Here is a 17,480-nt window from a genome sequence, read left to right as displayed (position 1 = left end):
GACTCAAAATAGCCAAAGCAATCTTGAAAAAGCAAAGCAAAGCTGGAGGCATCACAATTCCAGACTTCAAGTTATATTACAAAGCTGTAGTAATCAAAATAGTATGGTACTGGCACAAAAATAGACCCATAGGTCAAGAGAATAAAATAGACAACCCAGAGATATACCAATAATTATATGGTCAATTAATCTTCAAAATAAACAGGAAAGAATATCCAATGGAAAAGAGACAGTCTCTTCAACACGTGATATGGGGGAAACTGGGCAACATGCAAAAGAATGAAACTTGTGTATCGCTTACACCATACACAAAAATAAATTCAAAATGGATGAAGGACCTAAATGTGACACAGGAAACCATCAAAATCCTAGAGGAGAACACAGGCAGCAGCCCATTTGACATGGGCCATAGTAAATTCTTACTAGACATTTCTCCAGAGGCATGGGAAACAAAAGCAAAAATAAACTATTGGGACTACTTCAAAATAAAAAGCGTCTGCACAATGAAGGAGACAATCAACAAAACTAAGACAACCTATGGGATGGGAGAAAAATTTTGCAAATGACATAGCTGATAAAGGGTTATTATCCAAACTAAATGAAGAACTCATACAACTCAATATCCAATAAACAAATAATCCAACTAAGAAATGTGCTGAAGACATGAGTAGACATTTTTCCAAAGAAGACATACAGATGGCCAAAGACATGAAAAGATGCTCAACATTGCTCATCATCAGGGAAATGCAAATCAAAATGGCATTGAGATATCTGTCAGAAGAGCTAAAACCAACACCACAGGAAACAACAGGTGCTGGTGAGGGTGTGGAGAAAGGGGAACCCTCTTGCACATGTTGGTGGGAATGCAACATGGTGCAGCTGCTCTGGAAAACAGTATGAAGGTTCCTCAAAAAGTGAAAAATAGAACCACCCTATAATCCAGCAATTACACCACTGAATATTTACCCAAAGAATACAAATGCACTAATTCAAAGTGACACATATACCTCCTGTGTTTATAGCAGCATTATTTACAGTAACCAAGATATGGAAGCAGCCGAAGTGTCCATCAGCTGATGAATGGATATAGAAGATGTAGTATATACATACAATGGGATATTATTCAGCCATTAAAAAAGCGAAGTCTTGCCATTTGCAATGACGTGGATGAACTATAGTGTATAATGCTAAGTGAAATAAGTCAGATAAAGAAATACAAATTCCATATGATTTCACTCATATGTGGAATTTAAGAAACAAAACAAATGAGCAGAGGGGAGAGTGCGAGAGAGAGGCAAAATAAGAAATAGACTCTTAACTCTGGAGAGCAAATTGATGGTCACCAGAGGAGGTATGAGTGAGATAGATGACGGGGATTAAGGAGTGCACTTGTGGTGATAAGCACCAGGTGATGAAAATAAAAACTTTTAAAAAATGTACCAGAAGTCCTAGCCAGTTCAGAAAGACAAGAAAAATGAAGAAAAATCAGTAATAAATGTAAAGATTGGAAAGGAAGAAGCAAAGTTATTCCCAAACAATGTAACCCTCTAAATAGAAAATACCAAACAATCTATGGGTAAACTTCTGGAGCAAATTGAGTGAGAAGTAACTGGATGTGAGATCAGTGAACAAAAGTACATGGATTTCTCTATAGAAACATCTAAAAATCAGAGGGGCTCCTGGGTGGCTTATTTAAGCAAATGACTTCGGCTTGGGTCATGATCTTGCAGCTGGTGAGTTTGAGCCTCCTCTGTGCTGACAGCTGAGAGCCTGGATCCTGCTTCAGATTCTGCCTCCATTTCTCTCTGCCCCTCCCCTGCTCCTCCCTCTCCCTCTCTTGTTCTCTCTCAAATATAAACATTAAATTTTTTTTTAATCTAAAAATCAGAAAATTTAATTTAAAAATGCTCTACTTTCCCAACAGCAACAAAAGTATACGACATCTAGGAACATATTTAACAATAGATGATCAAGACTGTGTACCAAAATTTATATAATTTTTATTGAAAGACATAATAGAAGGCTAAACAAATGGAGAGATATATAAAAATGACCATTCTCATCTAATTAATCTAAAAATACAATGCAGTTATGAACCATGGTGGGTTTTTTGTTTGTTTGTTTGTTTGTTTGTTTTGGTACAGGTGGAGGGTGGGTGAGGGGAAAAGGGAGGAAGACAAAGGACTAAAAAGAGCCAAGACAATTTTGAAGAACAAAGTGGGGGCTTAGCCTACCATATACAAGATTAACAAAGAAACAGCACTTAACACAATGTGGTATTGACAAAGAAGCAAACTATACACCAATGAAAAAGAAAGGAAATCTCAGAAATAGATGTCTCCGAATATAGAAACCTGACATATGACCGTACAAATAAATGGCCACAGGCTGGTGCTGTAATAACTGATGATTATATGTAAAAAATAAAATTAGGCCCATATCTCCTATCAAACACATCATTAAACCCCAGGTGGATTAATGAACTAAATGTGAAAAGCCAAGTTTCAAAACTTACAGGAAAAAAAATACAGGATATTTATATGACCTGTGGAGAGGAAAATATTTCTTAAATGCAACACAGAAAGGACACATCATTCAGGAAAAGAATTTGACTGCAAACTGAAAACCTCTGACAAATGCCATCCAAACCATAACAAAATGACAAGTCACAGACTGCATGCAAGGTTTTTATGACTAAGGGTATTATTTGGAACAAAGGGCAAACTACCCAGTAGGCAAACAGACAAAACAGGCAGTTCACTGGTGAGAAACACAAATAGGCAATGATCATATAAGAAGTCTGAACATCAAGAATTCTTGGCAAGGATATGGATGGAGCAACATCTCTTTCATCGGCAGTGAGCAGGCGCAATTTCTTTGCAAGGAAATAGGAAATGTCCTGTGAAAGTGCAGGTGTACATCTTTGTTCCCTTACAGTATGCATGCTAGAGAAAATCTAGCCCATGTGTACACGTTATGCATGCGTGACTATTCCATTCTATTATTGTTGTGATAGTGAAAAACTGAAAACATGTTAATGCCTGTTAACATGAGCTAGATAAGTGAGTTGCAGAATATTAGGGTTTTACAAACCTATGCAGAACTTTACAAGACAGAATTAAAGCTACATATATCCACACGGATAAACATCATGATGGTGGGTGAGGCAAAGTAGTTCACAGAGGACGACCACCCAGAAAAGCCCAACTGGGGCCCAACGTAAACGATTATGCATTATTCCTCTGCTCAGTGGTTTTCTTCTCTCCCTTCTGCTCCTGAGCTAAATGCACTCTTCCTGTGACCCCTCTCAACTCACCCCTTTCCACTGTGGCTCAAAACAATTTTGTTCAGCCCTGCCAGGATTACATTATTTCTTCCCCAAGTTTCGGCAACCAATTGCTTATTGATTTCTGGATCAAATCAGATGCCCTGAACTCATCTTTGAATTCCTGCATCATCCCGTCTCTACCTTCCCTGTCTTTGCTTTAATCCTTTTCTTCCTCTACTGGCTTACCTGTCACAAAGACATTTAACAGATGCATTAATGTGTACATGACATAAGATAAAGCGCATATGTTTTTAAACAGTTTGATGAGTTTCAACACATTTATACGCCTGTGTTACCAGAACCACAATTGAGAGAGTGAATTTATCTCCTGACCTCAAAAGTTGCATCTGGCTCCTTTAATATGAGTTATAAATACTTTTGTGCATTCGCGTTCCCTTTAGCCATTTTTGTGCATTCTTTTAAATGGCCTCATCATTGAATTATATTGAAAAATTTCTTATACTGCATATTTTCCTCTTCATACCCTCCTCCTCCGACCATCCCTATATGAATTTAGAGCCCTGAAAGTAACTAAAGCCATTAGAAATAGCCTCTCATCTCCAACAGCAGTCCCCACGCTGTCTCCTCCAGTGCATTTATATCAATTCTTAGCATTTCCACCAGGCTGTGTGCCCCAGACAAAGCAATGGCGCTCCTCCTGGAGTCGCTGATTTTGTTTGGACACCAAAGTGACTGGGACACTCTTGAGAGTGAAAGTGTTGTCTATTATTTTGTCTATTATGTTGTCTAGCCTGTGTGTTGCTGGCTCTTGTCAGAACACTCCCCTCAGATCTTGAAATCCTGGCTGTGCTGGCATTGCAGAGATCCTGCAGCTGACAGAGGAAGGAACTGGGCCACTATCTCTTTGTGGTCCCTTACCTGAATGTGCCAAAGATTGTGGGTCCCAATGTGGGGGTTGGAAAGGTATCCACCTGTGTGGCACAGGACCCCAGTTCTGGTGTCTCCCTAAGAAGCTGCCTCTAATCCTGCTTCTATCACAACAGCCTAAGGACTCCAAAGGTAGCACATCCCTTGGTGGTGACTCCAGAACGTCTACATGGTGGAGGTTCGAGGGCAGCAATCTAGGCAGAACTGGGCAGTGGGGGATCCTGAAGCTGTGTTTACAAAGCACGTTGCATCAGATCTTAAAAATGTCTGTTGTCGGGGCGCCTGGGTGGCTCAGTTGGTTGAGTGTCTGGCTTAGGCTCAGGTCATGATCTCACGGTTCATGGGTTCGAGCCCCACGTCGGGCTCCGTGCTGACAGCTCGGAGCCTGGAGCATGTCTTCGGATTCTGTGTCTCCCTCTCTCTCTGACCCTCCCCTGCTCATGTTCTCTCTCTCTCTCTCAAAAATAAAAACATCAAAAAAAATTTTTTTAAATGTCTGTTGTCCATCTCAATGAGAGTGCAACCTGTGGAGATGGTGAGGGTCCAAAATACTGCTTGGTATCACTGTTGCTTCCACATCGACCCTACCAACCACCTCACCTGGCTCTTCAAAATTATGGCATCTTCTAGGGTGCCTGAGTGGCTCAGTTGGTTAAGCATCCGATTCTTGGTTTTGGCTTAGGTCACGATCTCACGGTTCATGGGTTTCAGCCCTACATCAGGCTCCATGCTGACAGTGCATAGCCTGCTTGGGATTCTCTCTCTGCTCCTCCCCTGCTCGCTCTCACTCTCTCTCTCTCTCAAAATAAATAAATAAATTTTAAAAATTAGGGTGCTTTCCTAAAGTGTGGAAGATGGCTTCTAGTGACCTCCAGGAAGACCACAGAGATGAGTCTGTAAGCTCAGTTGTGAGCTGTGCCCGTCTGTCTTTGTTTTGGTCTTACATGCAGTATATCTGGCAAAAATTGTTACTTTCTAAAAAGGGTGGGTTGGGGCGCCTGGGTGGCTTAGTCGGTTAAGCGTCCGACTTTCGCTTAGGTCATGATCTCGCGGTTCGTGGGTTCGAGCCCCACGTCAGGCTCTGTGCTGACTGCCAGCTCAGAGCCTGGAGCCTGTTTCAGTCTGTGACTCCCTCTCTCTCTGACCCTCCCCTACTCACGCTGTCTCTCTCTCTCCGAGAAATGAATAAAACATTTAAAAAAAAAAGTAAAATAAAAAGGGTGGGTTGACACCTTTCCTTAATGTCCACTGTGATGCAGGCTTTCCCCTATTGTGATGGTTAATTTTATGTCCCCACTTGACTGGGTTAAGGGATGCCTGGAAAGCTTATAAAACATTATTTCTGGTGTGTCTGTGAGGGTGTTTCCAGAAGAGGTAAGCACTTGAATCAGCAGACTCAGTAAAGAAGATCATCCTTACCAATGTGGGTGGACACCGTCCAATCCACTGATGGCCTGCATAGAACAAATATGGGGGAAAGGAGGAATTTGTTCTCTCTGCTCCTTCTGCCCTTGGATACTGGTGCCCCTGCTTCTTGAGCTTTCAAACTCAGCCCACAGCTTACACCATCTCCACCCCCCACCCCCCACCGATTCTCAGCCCTTTGGACTTGGACTAAATTTTACCAGGGGCTTTTCTGGTTCTCCAGCTGGTAGATGACAGACTGTGGGACTTCTTGGTCTCCATTTCTTATTAAAAAAACTTCCATATATCTGAATTTGTGTCTGTACCAATAACTATCCTGCAAGTTCTGTCTTTCTGGAGAACTAATACATCAATTTTTACAGACCCCCAGTTATTTCAATTAGGATTGAGTGGGGCCTGTGTGTGGCCAAGCACCTGTGGTCACATTATCATTGCATCTAGCTAGAGCTGGGTGTGCTTGGGATCATTCCGCCACAGAATCCAAAATATTTGTTCTATCTTCCTACTCTGTCAGTTTCCTAGATGCCACCAATTCTGTCCTTATAGCTAACCCGCCTCCATCTCCTGTGTATACCTAAAACTTTATCCATCAGGCCACTCAGCAAAATAATGGCCCTCCCTTAGGACAGAGTGGAAGATTGAAAATCCTTTTATAATTTAATATTTTTATCTCCTCTCACAGTGGAAATAAGATAGTGCACTGAAATTGCTATTTTGCTTGTGACTTCTTCCCCATTAGACCTGGTACGAAGAATCTGCCTTTTATTTATTTCTGCACATCTGAGGTCCAACTCAGGCATGAAACGAAAAGATGCTTAAAAAACTTCCTGAATGAGGGGGCACCTGGGTAGCTCAGTCAGTTAAGCGTCTGACTTCAGCTCAGGGCATGATCTCACGGTTCGTGGGTTTGAGCCCTGCATCAGGTTCTCTGTGATTGGCACAGAGCTCACTTTGGATCCTCTGTTCCCCACCCCTCTGAAATAAGTAAATGTTAAAAAAAACTTCCTGAATGAATGAATGAAAAACTCACTGATTTCAGAAACATTTACAGTGCTGATTATGCCATGCCCTTCCCTGGAAGCCACAGTGAGCCAAATATACCATTCTGCCTTCATGTAGCTTATAGTCTGGAGATGGGGGAGGTATTAATAAAGAAATTACACAAATGCATAGCTACAATCTGTGATAGCTTCACGTGAAGATAAAGTACAGGCAGTTATAAGTATTTAGCACAAGGGTGGCTGGGCTAGTCTGAGGGGGAAGGGGAAAGATGAAGATTGGGGAGGAAAAAGCTCATCAAAATGAGGAGGAATGTTCTGGGTTTAGAGAGCACTGTGTGCCAAGACACTCTTGCAAGGTGTCCTGGAGGCTAAAGGAAGCCAGTGTGACCGCAGGGAAGGGAAAAGGCAAGAATGTCACAAACTGAAGCCAGAGAGGAGATAAGGATTCTGTAAGACATGTTCAAGATTTAGGTCTTTGCCCTAAAAGCAAGCGGTGATGCAATCAGTTGTGCAATTTTAACGTCAATGTGTGATGGTGTGATGCAAGGGGCAGAAAATGCACTTGGACCAGGTGGAAGATGTGTTAGTTCATTTTATGTATCAACTTGGCTGGGGTGGTGTTTGGATACAGGATCAAACATTCTGGATGTTTCTATGAGGGTGTTCTTGGAGGAGTAATGGACTCAGAGTAAAGCAGACTGCCTTCCATTATGTTGGCGGGCCTCATCTAATCAGTTGAAGGTCTGAAGAGAAGAAAAGACTAACCTTTCCAGGGCAAGAAGAAATTCCGCTGGCTAATGGCCTACCTGAACTTCAACAATGGCCCTTCCCTGCATCTCCAGCCTGCTGGCTCACCCTACAATTTTGTACTTGTCAGCCTCCTTAATCACATGAGCCAACTCCTTAAGGTTATCTCTCTCTCTTTATTTATGTGTGTGTGTGTATGCTGTGTGGCTGTGTGTGTGTGTAGTATATGTGTGCATGCACGCATGCACGTGTGTGTACTGCTACACACATCTCGCTGGTTCTGTTACTTTGGTGAACCCTGACTAACATTGTGGAGATATCAGAGCTAAGTAAGGAATGAGATGGCCAGAGGAGGAAGGCAGGAGAAGTGCTGAGCAGCACAGACTGCCAAGTGAGGCTGGTGACCATGAGTTTAAGGCGTAAGGCACAGGGCTTGAGGCTAGGTCTGTTGGTCTTGCCGGTCAGGGTGCAGTCAAGGAGAGCGCACACCATCCAGGGAGTGTGCAACAACCAGCTGGAGAGGCGCTAGGGAAAGAGAGTGCAGGAGCCCTGGGGCAATGGCCCCGTGTCCTTGAAACGGTGGATGTGGCTCAAGGACAGGGAGAAGGGTGGTGCTGCACAATGGAGTCCAACTGAGGCTGGACTTCCTTCGGGAGTAGAAGCTGGAGAAGCAAGTCAAAGGTGACAAGGCCTGGGCCCTGCTGAGTGGAGCTGGGCGTGGCTCTGTTCAAGGAAAATATCAGGTTGTGTAGTGACCTTGGAGAGGGCTATTGGGCTTGTGGAGAAGGTGGGTTCCGGTGTGGGGAGGTTAAGAGCATGAGATGCCAGGGCTCTGCATGAGGCATCTCCCTGGAACGTTGTGTACTTTCCCCAGAAAGAGGAGACTGCGACAAAACCACTGAAAGGAGGAACAAAGGAAAGGGACTGGTACCAGTGAAAGTGTCCTGCTCCCCAGCAGTGAGTTTGTGCTTCAGGAGCCTGCATTCTCCATGCCTAGGCCTTCACTTAACTTACTGCACAAGGAGGTATGGGTGCACCCACAAGCCCACCCACCAGTCCTCAGTGGGGCTAGAAGTCCCAAGACACACTGAGAGGGAATCAGTCCAGCAAGGCCACCTGCATGGGATGGGACTTCTGTGAGTATCACTCAAAATACTTCTACCTCAAATATTGAGTATCCTGGACTTTAACTCAGCAGGTGCAGATGAGTCACGGCCCTCTTGGGTAGAACCTATGACTTGTAGGATTATTCCAAAGGGCATTTAACGGTACTGATGCTAGATGGATCTGTAAGTGCAGACATCTCACCAGACTCGGTATTACAACCGTGCAGAGAGAATGACGACACTAGATCAGAGGGTGGCAAGGCAGGCTTCCAGTGGTGTTGGAGGGGGCAGACATGCCACTCAGGGACATCATGACATGAGTTGTGTTCAAAGGCCAGGAGAACTTACTATTTCTAGACATCCCTTTACATGGGTCTCACGGTTGCTAGTTTAAGTGCAATAGCACTTCTTCATCTCTGAGAGCATCCCACCTGGCCAGAGGGACCCATTAGTGTCCCTTAAGAATCCAGAGGTGAGAAGAGCACCTGAGTGGCTCAGTTGGTTAAGCGTCTGACTCTTGATCTTGGCTCAGGTCAGGATCTCACAATTCATGAGTTCAAGCCCCACAACGGGCTCTGCCCTGATGGCATGGAGCCTGCTTGGAATTCTGTCTCCTTCTCTCTGCCCCTCCCCAGCTTGTGCGCTCTCTCTCTTCCTCTCTCTCTTTCATAGCTGCCCACTTCCAAAATGAAAACATCACACCTAGCAGGTGTGTGTGTGTGTGTGTGTGTGTGTGGTGTTGCACAATGCCAGTCCATGCTGTGAATCTTGTCACAAAATGTTGACCATTCACTTATCATCAGAATCACTTTTATTTCTTTAGCATGGTTAAGAACTTATTGAAGATTAGATACTAAATGATGAGTCCATTTTCTGAGTCCCTAGGGTTTTTTTCAGAAATGATCTTGCCACCCTCCCCCCCTTTTTAAATTCTTTTTTTTACATTTTTAGAGACAAAGATAAACCATCTGTAAGATAAGACAAGAGAGCACATAAACTCAATAACTGATTTCTTGGGAAACTTTTATCTCCTTATCCATTGATAATGCTTCTTTGGGTAATTTGGTTTCCTATGGCTTAATAAATTAAATCCAGATAGATGAAGCAAGAAATAGATTTTTAACTCTGTTCTGAATTAGAATTATATCATTATAATAAAACCATAATGACATTCTGGGATCTAGCAAAGAATTAAAGCTGGGATGGATATCATATAAGCATATGATGAAGCATATTCTACCAGTTAGCAATTCTGATTTTGTAACCTTTTAAAAATTCTGTTAATACTGATCGGAAAATATGTCACAATCTTGTGCTGGGTTTGGCTTGGCTAAGGCGACCATTACACTACTAAAACATCTTTTGTCATTTATTTTATGATCTTATCTTACAAAATCCCTGACATTATTTTATCAGGAGAGGGGATGTGTGTAGACTTGATCTTTAGGTAAAAATTGCCCACCATTGTCTAATGTTTTGGAAAAACAGATGCTGAAATCTGAAATTTCACACTCTACTTACAGATTATTCATAATGTGATGTCCACAGCCAGGTCCCGTCATCAGGGAGCTGAAACTTGGGTCTTGGAGAACTAGACCCTCTGAGGAGCGCTGCCCAGCAATGGACTTGCTCAGGGACCCGTGCAGAGCCATCTGACCACACTCTCCCCACACACTAGGCTGCTGGACAACAGGACGGTCCATGCCTCTGGCTCTGTAGTCCTGGGATCCCTCCGTGGCACAATGGAGTTCTGGTCTCCCCTGTGCCCTCTGTCCTTTGCAATGCCCTCACTTCTGTAAGGGTTGGGTAGTAAATTTTGGTAGGATGGGAGGTGTTATGCCTTAAGAGGCAATCAATACCCTGAGAGAGGCTTGTCTGCCCCGAGGGGTTCTCTGCTGAAGAACAAGAGAATCCAGGAGTGGGGGTGGTTGGGAAGGGCAGGAAAGAGACCAAGGGACAGGTGGCTTCCAGGCCTTCATGGCACAGAAACCAATCCTAGGGATGAGTGAAGCAGTATGTGTGTCACCTTCTGGGTCCCAAATATATTCTTCATTAGCCAGGAAGAAAGCTGGTTTCTGTTCATTTTCCCTGATGACAGATTGTGCCTATACAACCTTCTGGTATCTGTGGGTAGTAGCAGGGCGAGGGGGAAGGAGAGTGGCATAATGCTAAGTGAGTAGTTAGACCAATCTCATTAAGTCGCTATCAGCTAACTCAAACACAGCTAAAATCCAAGGAGCTTTGATACCTAAACCAATTACATGAGATTTCCCCAGCACAAACTGAATTCATTAGATACAAAGTATGGATAATCCATAATTTAATATGGAAATTGAGGCATGGAGTATTACTAATCAGATAACTAGAACCTCAAATCAGACTATTAAGAGACCAGTGAACTTGCTCTAATTGCTGACCAAAAAAATATGAGCAAGGGAGACTAGTGAAAATAACATCCCCCTTTGTCCTTCCTTTGGCTAAGGGTTAAGAGCATCTGTAGGCCACAGGAAGTGGCTCCCATAGAAATTCGTTCCTTTTTACAAGAGTGTCTACCCTCCCAACCACCCATGTGTGTTCTGAGAGTTTTAATGCGGAGAAGAAACATCAGGTGCCTGCTGCAAAGCCTTTTACTGCAGGGGTGTCATCAAGCACAGTGTGGCTTGAATGACTTTAAGAGTAATGATCACATTAAAAATGACTGCACCAGTAATTATAAGAAAACTAGAGAACGTGGTACTTAGATCTATATGAGTCTCAGAGGAAGGAGTACCTATATTTATGAGAAGGAAGTATAAAATCTTAATTATACCAAAGCCTATTTAAATAGAGCACAACACTTGATACAGGTTAGGAATCGGCTTTTGTGCTTTGAAGTATCCAAATACATCAGAAAAGATCTAAGAAAGATATGGAACACATTGAAAATTCCACTGTAATTAACCAGCTAGAGACATCTGTGGTGACAACTGGGAACAAACAGAGAAGGTTGCTATAATCCAAGGGCTAAAAGCAGAGACACAAGCGCTCAAGGAATAAGTAAGGAATAAGTGATAGAGAAGCAAATGCTTGAGAAATGACCTGCCAAAGTTCAAGGCCGCATCAAAAGTAGAGCACAAAGATAATACCCACTGCAGAAAACAAGGTGGGAAGAGAGTCTTAAGGTAAACTGAGCAAAATGAGATGGAAAAGAAGAGTGTAAACAATTAGAGGGGAAAAAACGATAGGAAAAGCAGGTAAAAGCAGTCCAAGAAATGCAGTTATCCTATAACAAAGGCAACAGGAAAAAATTCAGTTTATACTTCAAGAAAACTTTGCTGAAATAAAGCAAGATGAAAACTCACTGTGCAAAGGGTACATGGTACCATGGGAAATTTGAGAAAGGTTGATCAATATGAGGATGTATCACAGTGGAGCAAATGGACTTGATAATTTAAAAATATTACTGACACCTATACCAAAACTAAAAGAAAAACAAAAAATGATGCCTTGCATCAGCCAGGTTGGGCTAGGTTATGCTGTGGTAACAAGTATCCTCCAAATATCAGTGGGTTAAAAACAACAAGTTTATTTCTCACTCATGTTAACATGTCCAATGTGGGTAAATGTGGGTGATTTATGGGGGCTCTACCCATTGTAGTCACCTAGACTAATGGTGCAGCCCCCATCTATAACTTGCCAATTACCATGCCAGAGGGAAAGAGAGTGCTGGATAATCTCACACTACAGGTAATACCCAGGCTTGGAAGTGATACATTAAGTTTTGCTCTCATGGCACTGAACAACCACAAGGAGACTAGGAAGTACAATCTTACCACATGAAAGTAAGTTGGGAGATCTAGAAGTATTTTTAAATGGAATTAATGACCACCACATACCAAAAAGGGAGAAAGCATTAGGCTGAGCAGAAGGTCTTTCTCTATAGCAATATTCAATATTCAATTATGGATAATGATGCAGAAAGCTAAAAAGAGCACTGCCCCTACCATTTCAATGACAAAACGCTAGACACTCTGCAAATTCACAACTTAATTTGAACCCATCAGACAGCTGAGGTCACATGGCAACCAACCAACCCAAATTCTAAGGACATGAGAGTTTCCATGTTGAGACAAATGAGCACCTGTTCACGTGGGACAGATGCTTTAGTGAAAAAGGCAAGCAATGTGCTGGGTCATGGAGGTAATTCACCAGAGAGATGGAGGCTGTATGGAAGAATCAAATGGAAAGGCACAGTCACAGAAATGAAGGACGTCTTTGAGGCATCAGCAGACTCAGCAGAGCTGAGGGGAAAATAACCCAATGTGGTTTATGTTTTGTGGACACAAGGCTGGTTCACCACTCAAAAGTCAATCAGTGTATTCACCATGTTATCAGACCAAAAAGGAAAAAATATATGAACATCAAGTTGGTGCAGAAAAAGACTGACAAATCCAACATTGATCCATGATAAAAAGAACTCTCAGGAAACTAGGAAAAGCAGGGGGAACTACTACCACCTGATAATGGGCATCTATGAAAACACTTAGAGCTAATATTATATTTAATCCCTAAAATCAGGAAAGCAAGGGAGTATGCTCTCACCATGTGTATCCGATACTGTAATGAGGCAAAAAAAAAAAAAAAGAAAAGAAAGAAGAGAAATAAGAGGCATCCAGACAGAAAAAGATGTAAAATTCCCTCTCTTTGCCTTTCATATGACTGCCTACATAGAAGATCTAAAAGAATATATAAAGGAGCTACCAGAACTATTAAGTGAGTTTAATGAGATCACAGGATACCAGATGAGTACCAAAAATCAAATTTCTATATACTAGCAATGAACAAGAGATGGTTAAAAAACTTAAGTACCATTAAAATAGTACTAACAAACATGAAATACCATAAGCATAAATACTATAGAAAATATGTTAAGATCAATATCCCAAACACTGCATAACACTAGTAGAATATAAAATGACCTGGGGCTCCTGGGTGGCTCAGTTGGTTAAGTGTCGGACTTTGGCTCAGGTCATGATTTCATGGTGCATGGGTTTGAGCCCCGCCATGGGCTCTGCGCTGACAGCTCCACGCCTGGAGCCTCCTTCGGATTGTGTGTGTCTCTCTCTCTCTGCCCATCCCCCGTTCACACTCTGTCTCTCTTTGTCTCTCAAAAAATAAAAAATAAACATTAAAAAAATTTTAAAAAACTTAAGTGGAGAGTTATATCATGGTTATGTCAATTCTCTCCAAACTGAGATACAGAATCAATGCCATCCCAATCAAATCCCAGCATGATTTCTGGAGAAACTGATAAGCTGATTCCAAAATTTATACAGAAATGCAGAGGAACTAGGATAGCCAAACGATTTGGGAAAATAACAAAGCTGGAGAACAGCAGTAAACAGACCCTCACTTCCAATGGTCCACCAGATCCACCAGATCCCAGATGAAACTCAGCTCCTCGCCCCATACACTCAAGGCCACTGCTCTCATTACCGGCCCTCAGCTGGGGGGCAGGCTGTTCACCGCTCCCTGTTCTTCAATCATAAATCCTCCTTCTTCTGGGCCTCATGCCACCAGCTCTGACAGTTCCTACCTCTACGAAAGTTTTTTTAAACAAATTCATTCAGAAGTTTGGTGGAGTCTTTCCTAGGCCTTTAGTTCTTAACCATTGTCTTGGGCAATTTGAGCATCCATGGGGATGAGCCTTTCAAGAAGACCTCCCTGCACTGATTTGAATGTTTTGGGTATCCTTCACTTTGTTCCACTGTAGCTAACCCTTCCCAAGTGGTTTCCTCATTAGGGCGTCAGGGCCAGGGGACTGCAGGCTCATCAGCCCGGTGGGGCCTTCTTAGAAGGAGCACTGTGGTTCCGACACCATCTTTCAGGCCACAGCCACCTCCTCAGGGGATAGACAGTCAAGAAGACAGGTCCTGGGAGGGTCCCACGGAGTGCAGGTGTCATAAAGGACTCCAAGGCCTCTGGACTTCAGGCCAAATACCTCTAGCCCATCCACTGAGTGAGACATGATGTAGCTGCTTAACTGTGTGCAGCACCCATGTGGCCTCCAGATGGTGAGATTCCCCAGGGGATTTGTCCAACTTTCCAGGGGGCAGTAGCGACACTGTAATTTAATTATAATTACCTTTGTCTTGTTATAGGCAGCAAGAAACACTTTTAAACCTTTTTTCTTATTAAAAAAAATTTTTTTTAAGTTTTTAAAAAAATGTTTATTTAATTTGAGGGACAGCCAGAGGGTGCCAGCCGGGGAAGGGCAGAGCGAGAGGGAGACAGAATCCTAAGCAGGCTCTGCACAGTCAGCACACAGCTGGATGCAGGGCTCTATCCCATGAACTGTGAGATCGTGATCTGAGCTGAAATCAAGAGTTGATGCTCAACCGACTGAGCCACCCAGGTGCCCATTTTTCTTTTTTTTTTAATACAGAAAGAAAAATTGAGGAGGTGACTTACGAATTGTCAGCATGAGATCTCAGAGCGAGCACTGGCTGCCTATGTCCCCATTCCAGGAGGGCCATGGCGGGCCCCAGGCCCAGTGGAGGCCATGGCGGCCGTCGACACTGACCCTATGCAAGCCCCAGGATGTAGTGAGAGAAACATGGTTGTGTGCAACATGAGGTGGTAAGAACCACCTTGCACGTAAAAGGACAGGCCTGTCCTCTGGAGGGTCTGTCACTCTGGAGGGCAGCTGGGACCACTGAACTTGGACCGCTCCTCTCTGCGGGAGGAAGCCAGTCCCACCCTGTACTTTAGGTACATCTTCTACCTCTCTTACATCACTGCTCATTTGCCACATGTTTTCACAGTGCCCTGGACTAACAGGGAGCTCGCGCAGACTCGGGGGGTGGGGGGTCATTCCTTCCAGCATTTGAAGTGACACCCAGAGAGGACTAATCCCAGGTACCCAATTCCAGGGCAACACTTTCCTCCTTTCTCTCCCAATTCCAGGGTGGCTCTCGGAGTCTCTGGTTCCCCACATACTGTGTTCCCTATCGACATACTCTAGAGCTCCCTACATCCTATAAATACAATCTCACCACCCACCAAGCATTCCCTTGACTTGGCCGCATCCTTTTAGAAAAGTTTTAGCACACTTTCACCCAGGGAAAAGAGAAGAACCGGATTCATTGTTCATATGCATTCTAGGCAGCCAATTTTGGTTTTCAGGAACAAAAAAAAAAAAAAAAGTGTAGGAAAAAAGGAAAGGAATAATATAAACAATTCTCCATGTCATTAAAAAAAAATGAGATGCTGTACACAAGAATAGATTGCTATGGGAAATTGTAAAATGTCTTTCTCCAAATATCTTTAAAAAAGGCAAAATAAATGTCCATCTGTTCCCTGATGGCGTACCAGCAAAAATGTTAGAAAAGCAGTAGAATGCATCACATCCATATTTGTAAAGACCTGTTTCAACCATTCATATCCTATTCCACATATGTCAGAGGCAGGAAAGTGAAATGGTAAAAATGGAAAACGAGATCCAGAAAGCAACACCTTTTCAGTGAAAATCTATAATCCTATAAAATGTTCTCCAGAAAGATATTCCCTCTTGCATTTCAGCTACGGAGATGAATTAAGAAGGGGAAGGAATAGATACATGAGCAAAACCCTCCTACAATGTCTGTGAATGCATGGGATGGAATGCATGAATAAGCAGTGCCCTTGGCCGTCACCTTCAACGTCAGCCTCACGGCGTTGCAGTCCTCCTGCAGCGGATTCAGCTTCAGCGTCTCCCCAAGGTTGCTGCAGCCGGATGACTGGTGCTGCATTTCACAGCAGACACACACCCCGACACTGTCAAACTTAATCTAGACAGAGGAACACAGACAGATCTCACAATTAAAACGGCATTCTGCCCTGGCGGGTACACTTGAGCTACACAATTAAGATCACGTGAAAATGCCTCAGTTCAGAGCACCCCGGTTCAGTTTTCTTTAAGTAATAAAGCCAAAACGATTTGTCTTGACAAAAGCCATGAAAAAAACAAAACAAAACACCAGGAGGAATAACTTCAAATTCCAATTTTCAAAGCGATAAATAGAAAAAAAATAAGCTTGAAGAAACCCAAGCAATAAAGTTACAGATAGTTACAGAGGAGTCACAGAAAGAGATTAAAGTAAACGAATGGAGGGGAGCCTGGGTGGCTCAGTTGGATGAGCGTCCAATTCTTGATTTTGGCTCAGGTCATGATCTCACAGTTCCAACTGGCATCAGGCTGTGTGCTGGAAGTGTGGAGCCTGCTTGGGATTTTGTCTCTCTTTCTCTCTCTGCCTCTCCCCTGCTCTCTCTCTCTCAAAAATAAATACAAATAAACATTAAAAACAAAAGAAAATGATCAGTAAGCTACTCATATTGAGTTATGTATGGAGACACGTTATCATAGCTCTGTGTCTTGGCATGTTCCACTCCCAAGGTCAGCAATTTAATGACTCACTTCATGGCCTATCAAACTCCTACTCATCCATCAAGACCCAACTCCAGTGTCATCCCTGAGGCTTTGTCTGGTTTTCCCTCTCTGGAGGTGTCTCCTACCTCTCTGGGCAGTGCACTCTGCCTCCCAGGTCTGCTGGAGACTTATTTTATCCAGCTGTAGTTATTCATGTCCTGTGCGCTCCCCGAGGGCAGCCACCACATGTTACAGTCACAGGATTCACAATGTGATGAGGTGTGACATTTCAATAAATGCTGTATAAATAAAAATGTCTTGGAAAATTAAAAACCACGTAAAGGAAAAAAATGCAACTCAAGTGTTTTAAAAGCTTGGAGCCCAGGAGGAAACCCTCAGAGCACACCTGCCCCCCACCTGCCCCCTGCAGCCTGAAGTGGAACATGTAGAAATGAGAAGTCACTGTCTTCTGCAACTCACAGCCCCATGTGCCCACCTATTGACTTGTTCCATTGCTGGTTGAGTCCTCCATGCCTAAGTGCAATCACACACCCAACTGCTCACAAACACAGACTTCCACGAAAGTGGATTAAAAAGGG

At 43.2% G+C, this 17,480-nt stretch overlaps 1 protein-coding gene across 1 annotated transcript in view; it reads right to left on the bottom strand.

Annotated features, from left to right (window-relative positions):
* ENTREP2 (endosomal transmembrane epsin interactor 2) overlaps positions 1 to 17,480 on the bottom strand; it is a 448,581-nt gene that overhangs the window by 61,824 nt on the left and 369,277 nt on the right. Inside the window, exon 4 of the mRNA XM_077762351.1 lies at positions 16,169 to 16,303. Within this exon, the coding sequence (XP_077618477.1) occupies positions 16,169 to 16,303 (135 nt within the window). The remainder of the gene's footprint in view (positions 1 to 16,168; positions 16,304 to 17,480) is intronic.

Source organism: Crocuta crocuta, unplaced genomic scaffold, assembly GCF_008692635.1.
Source record: "Crocuta crocuta isolate KB4526 unplaced genomic scaffold, BGI_CrCroc_1.0 scaffold93, whole genome shotgun sequence".
NCBI lineage: Eukaryota > Metazoa > Chordata > Mammalia > Carnivora > Hyaenidae > Crocuta > Crocuta crocuta.
This window is presented reverse-complemented; position numbering and strand designations above follow the sequence as displayed.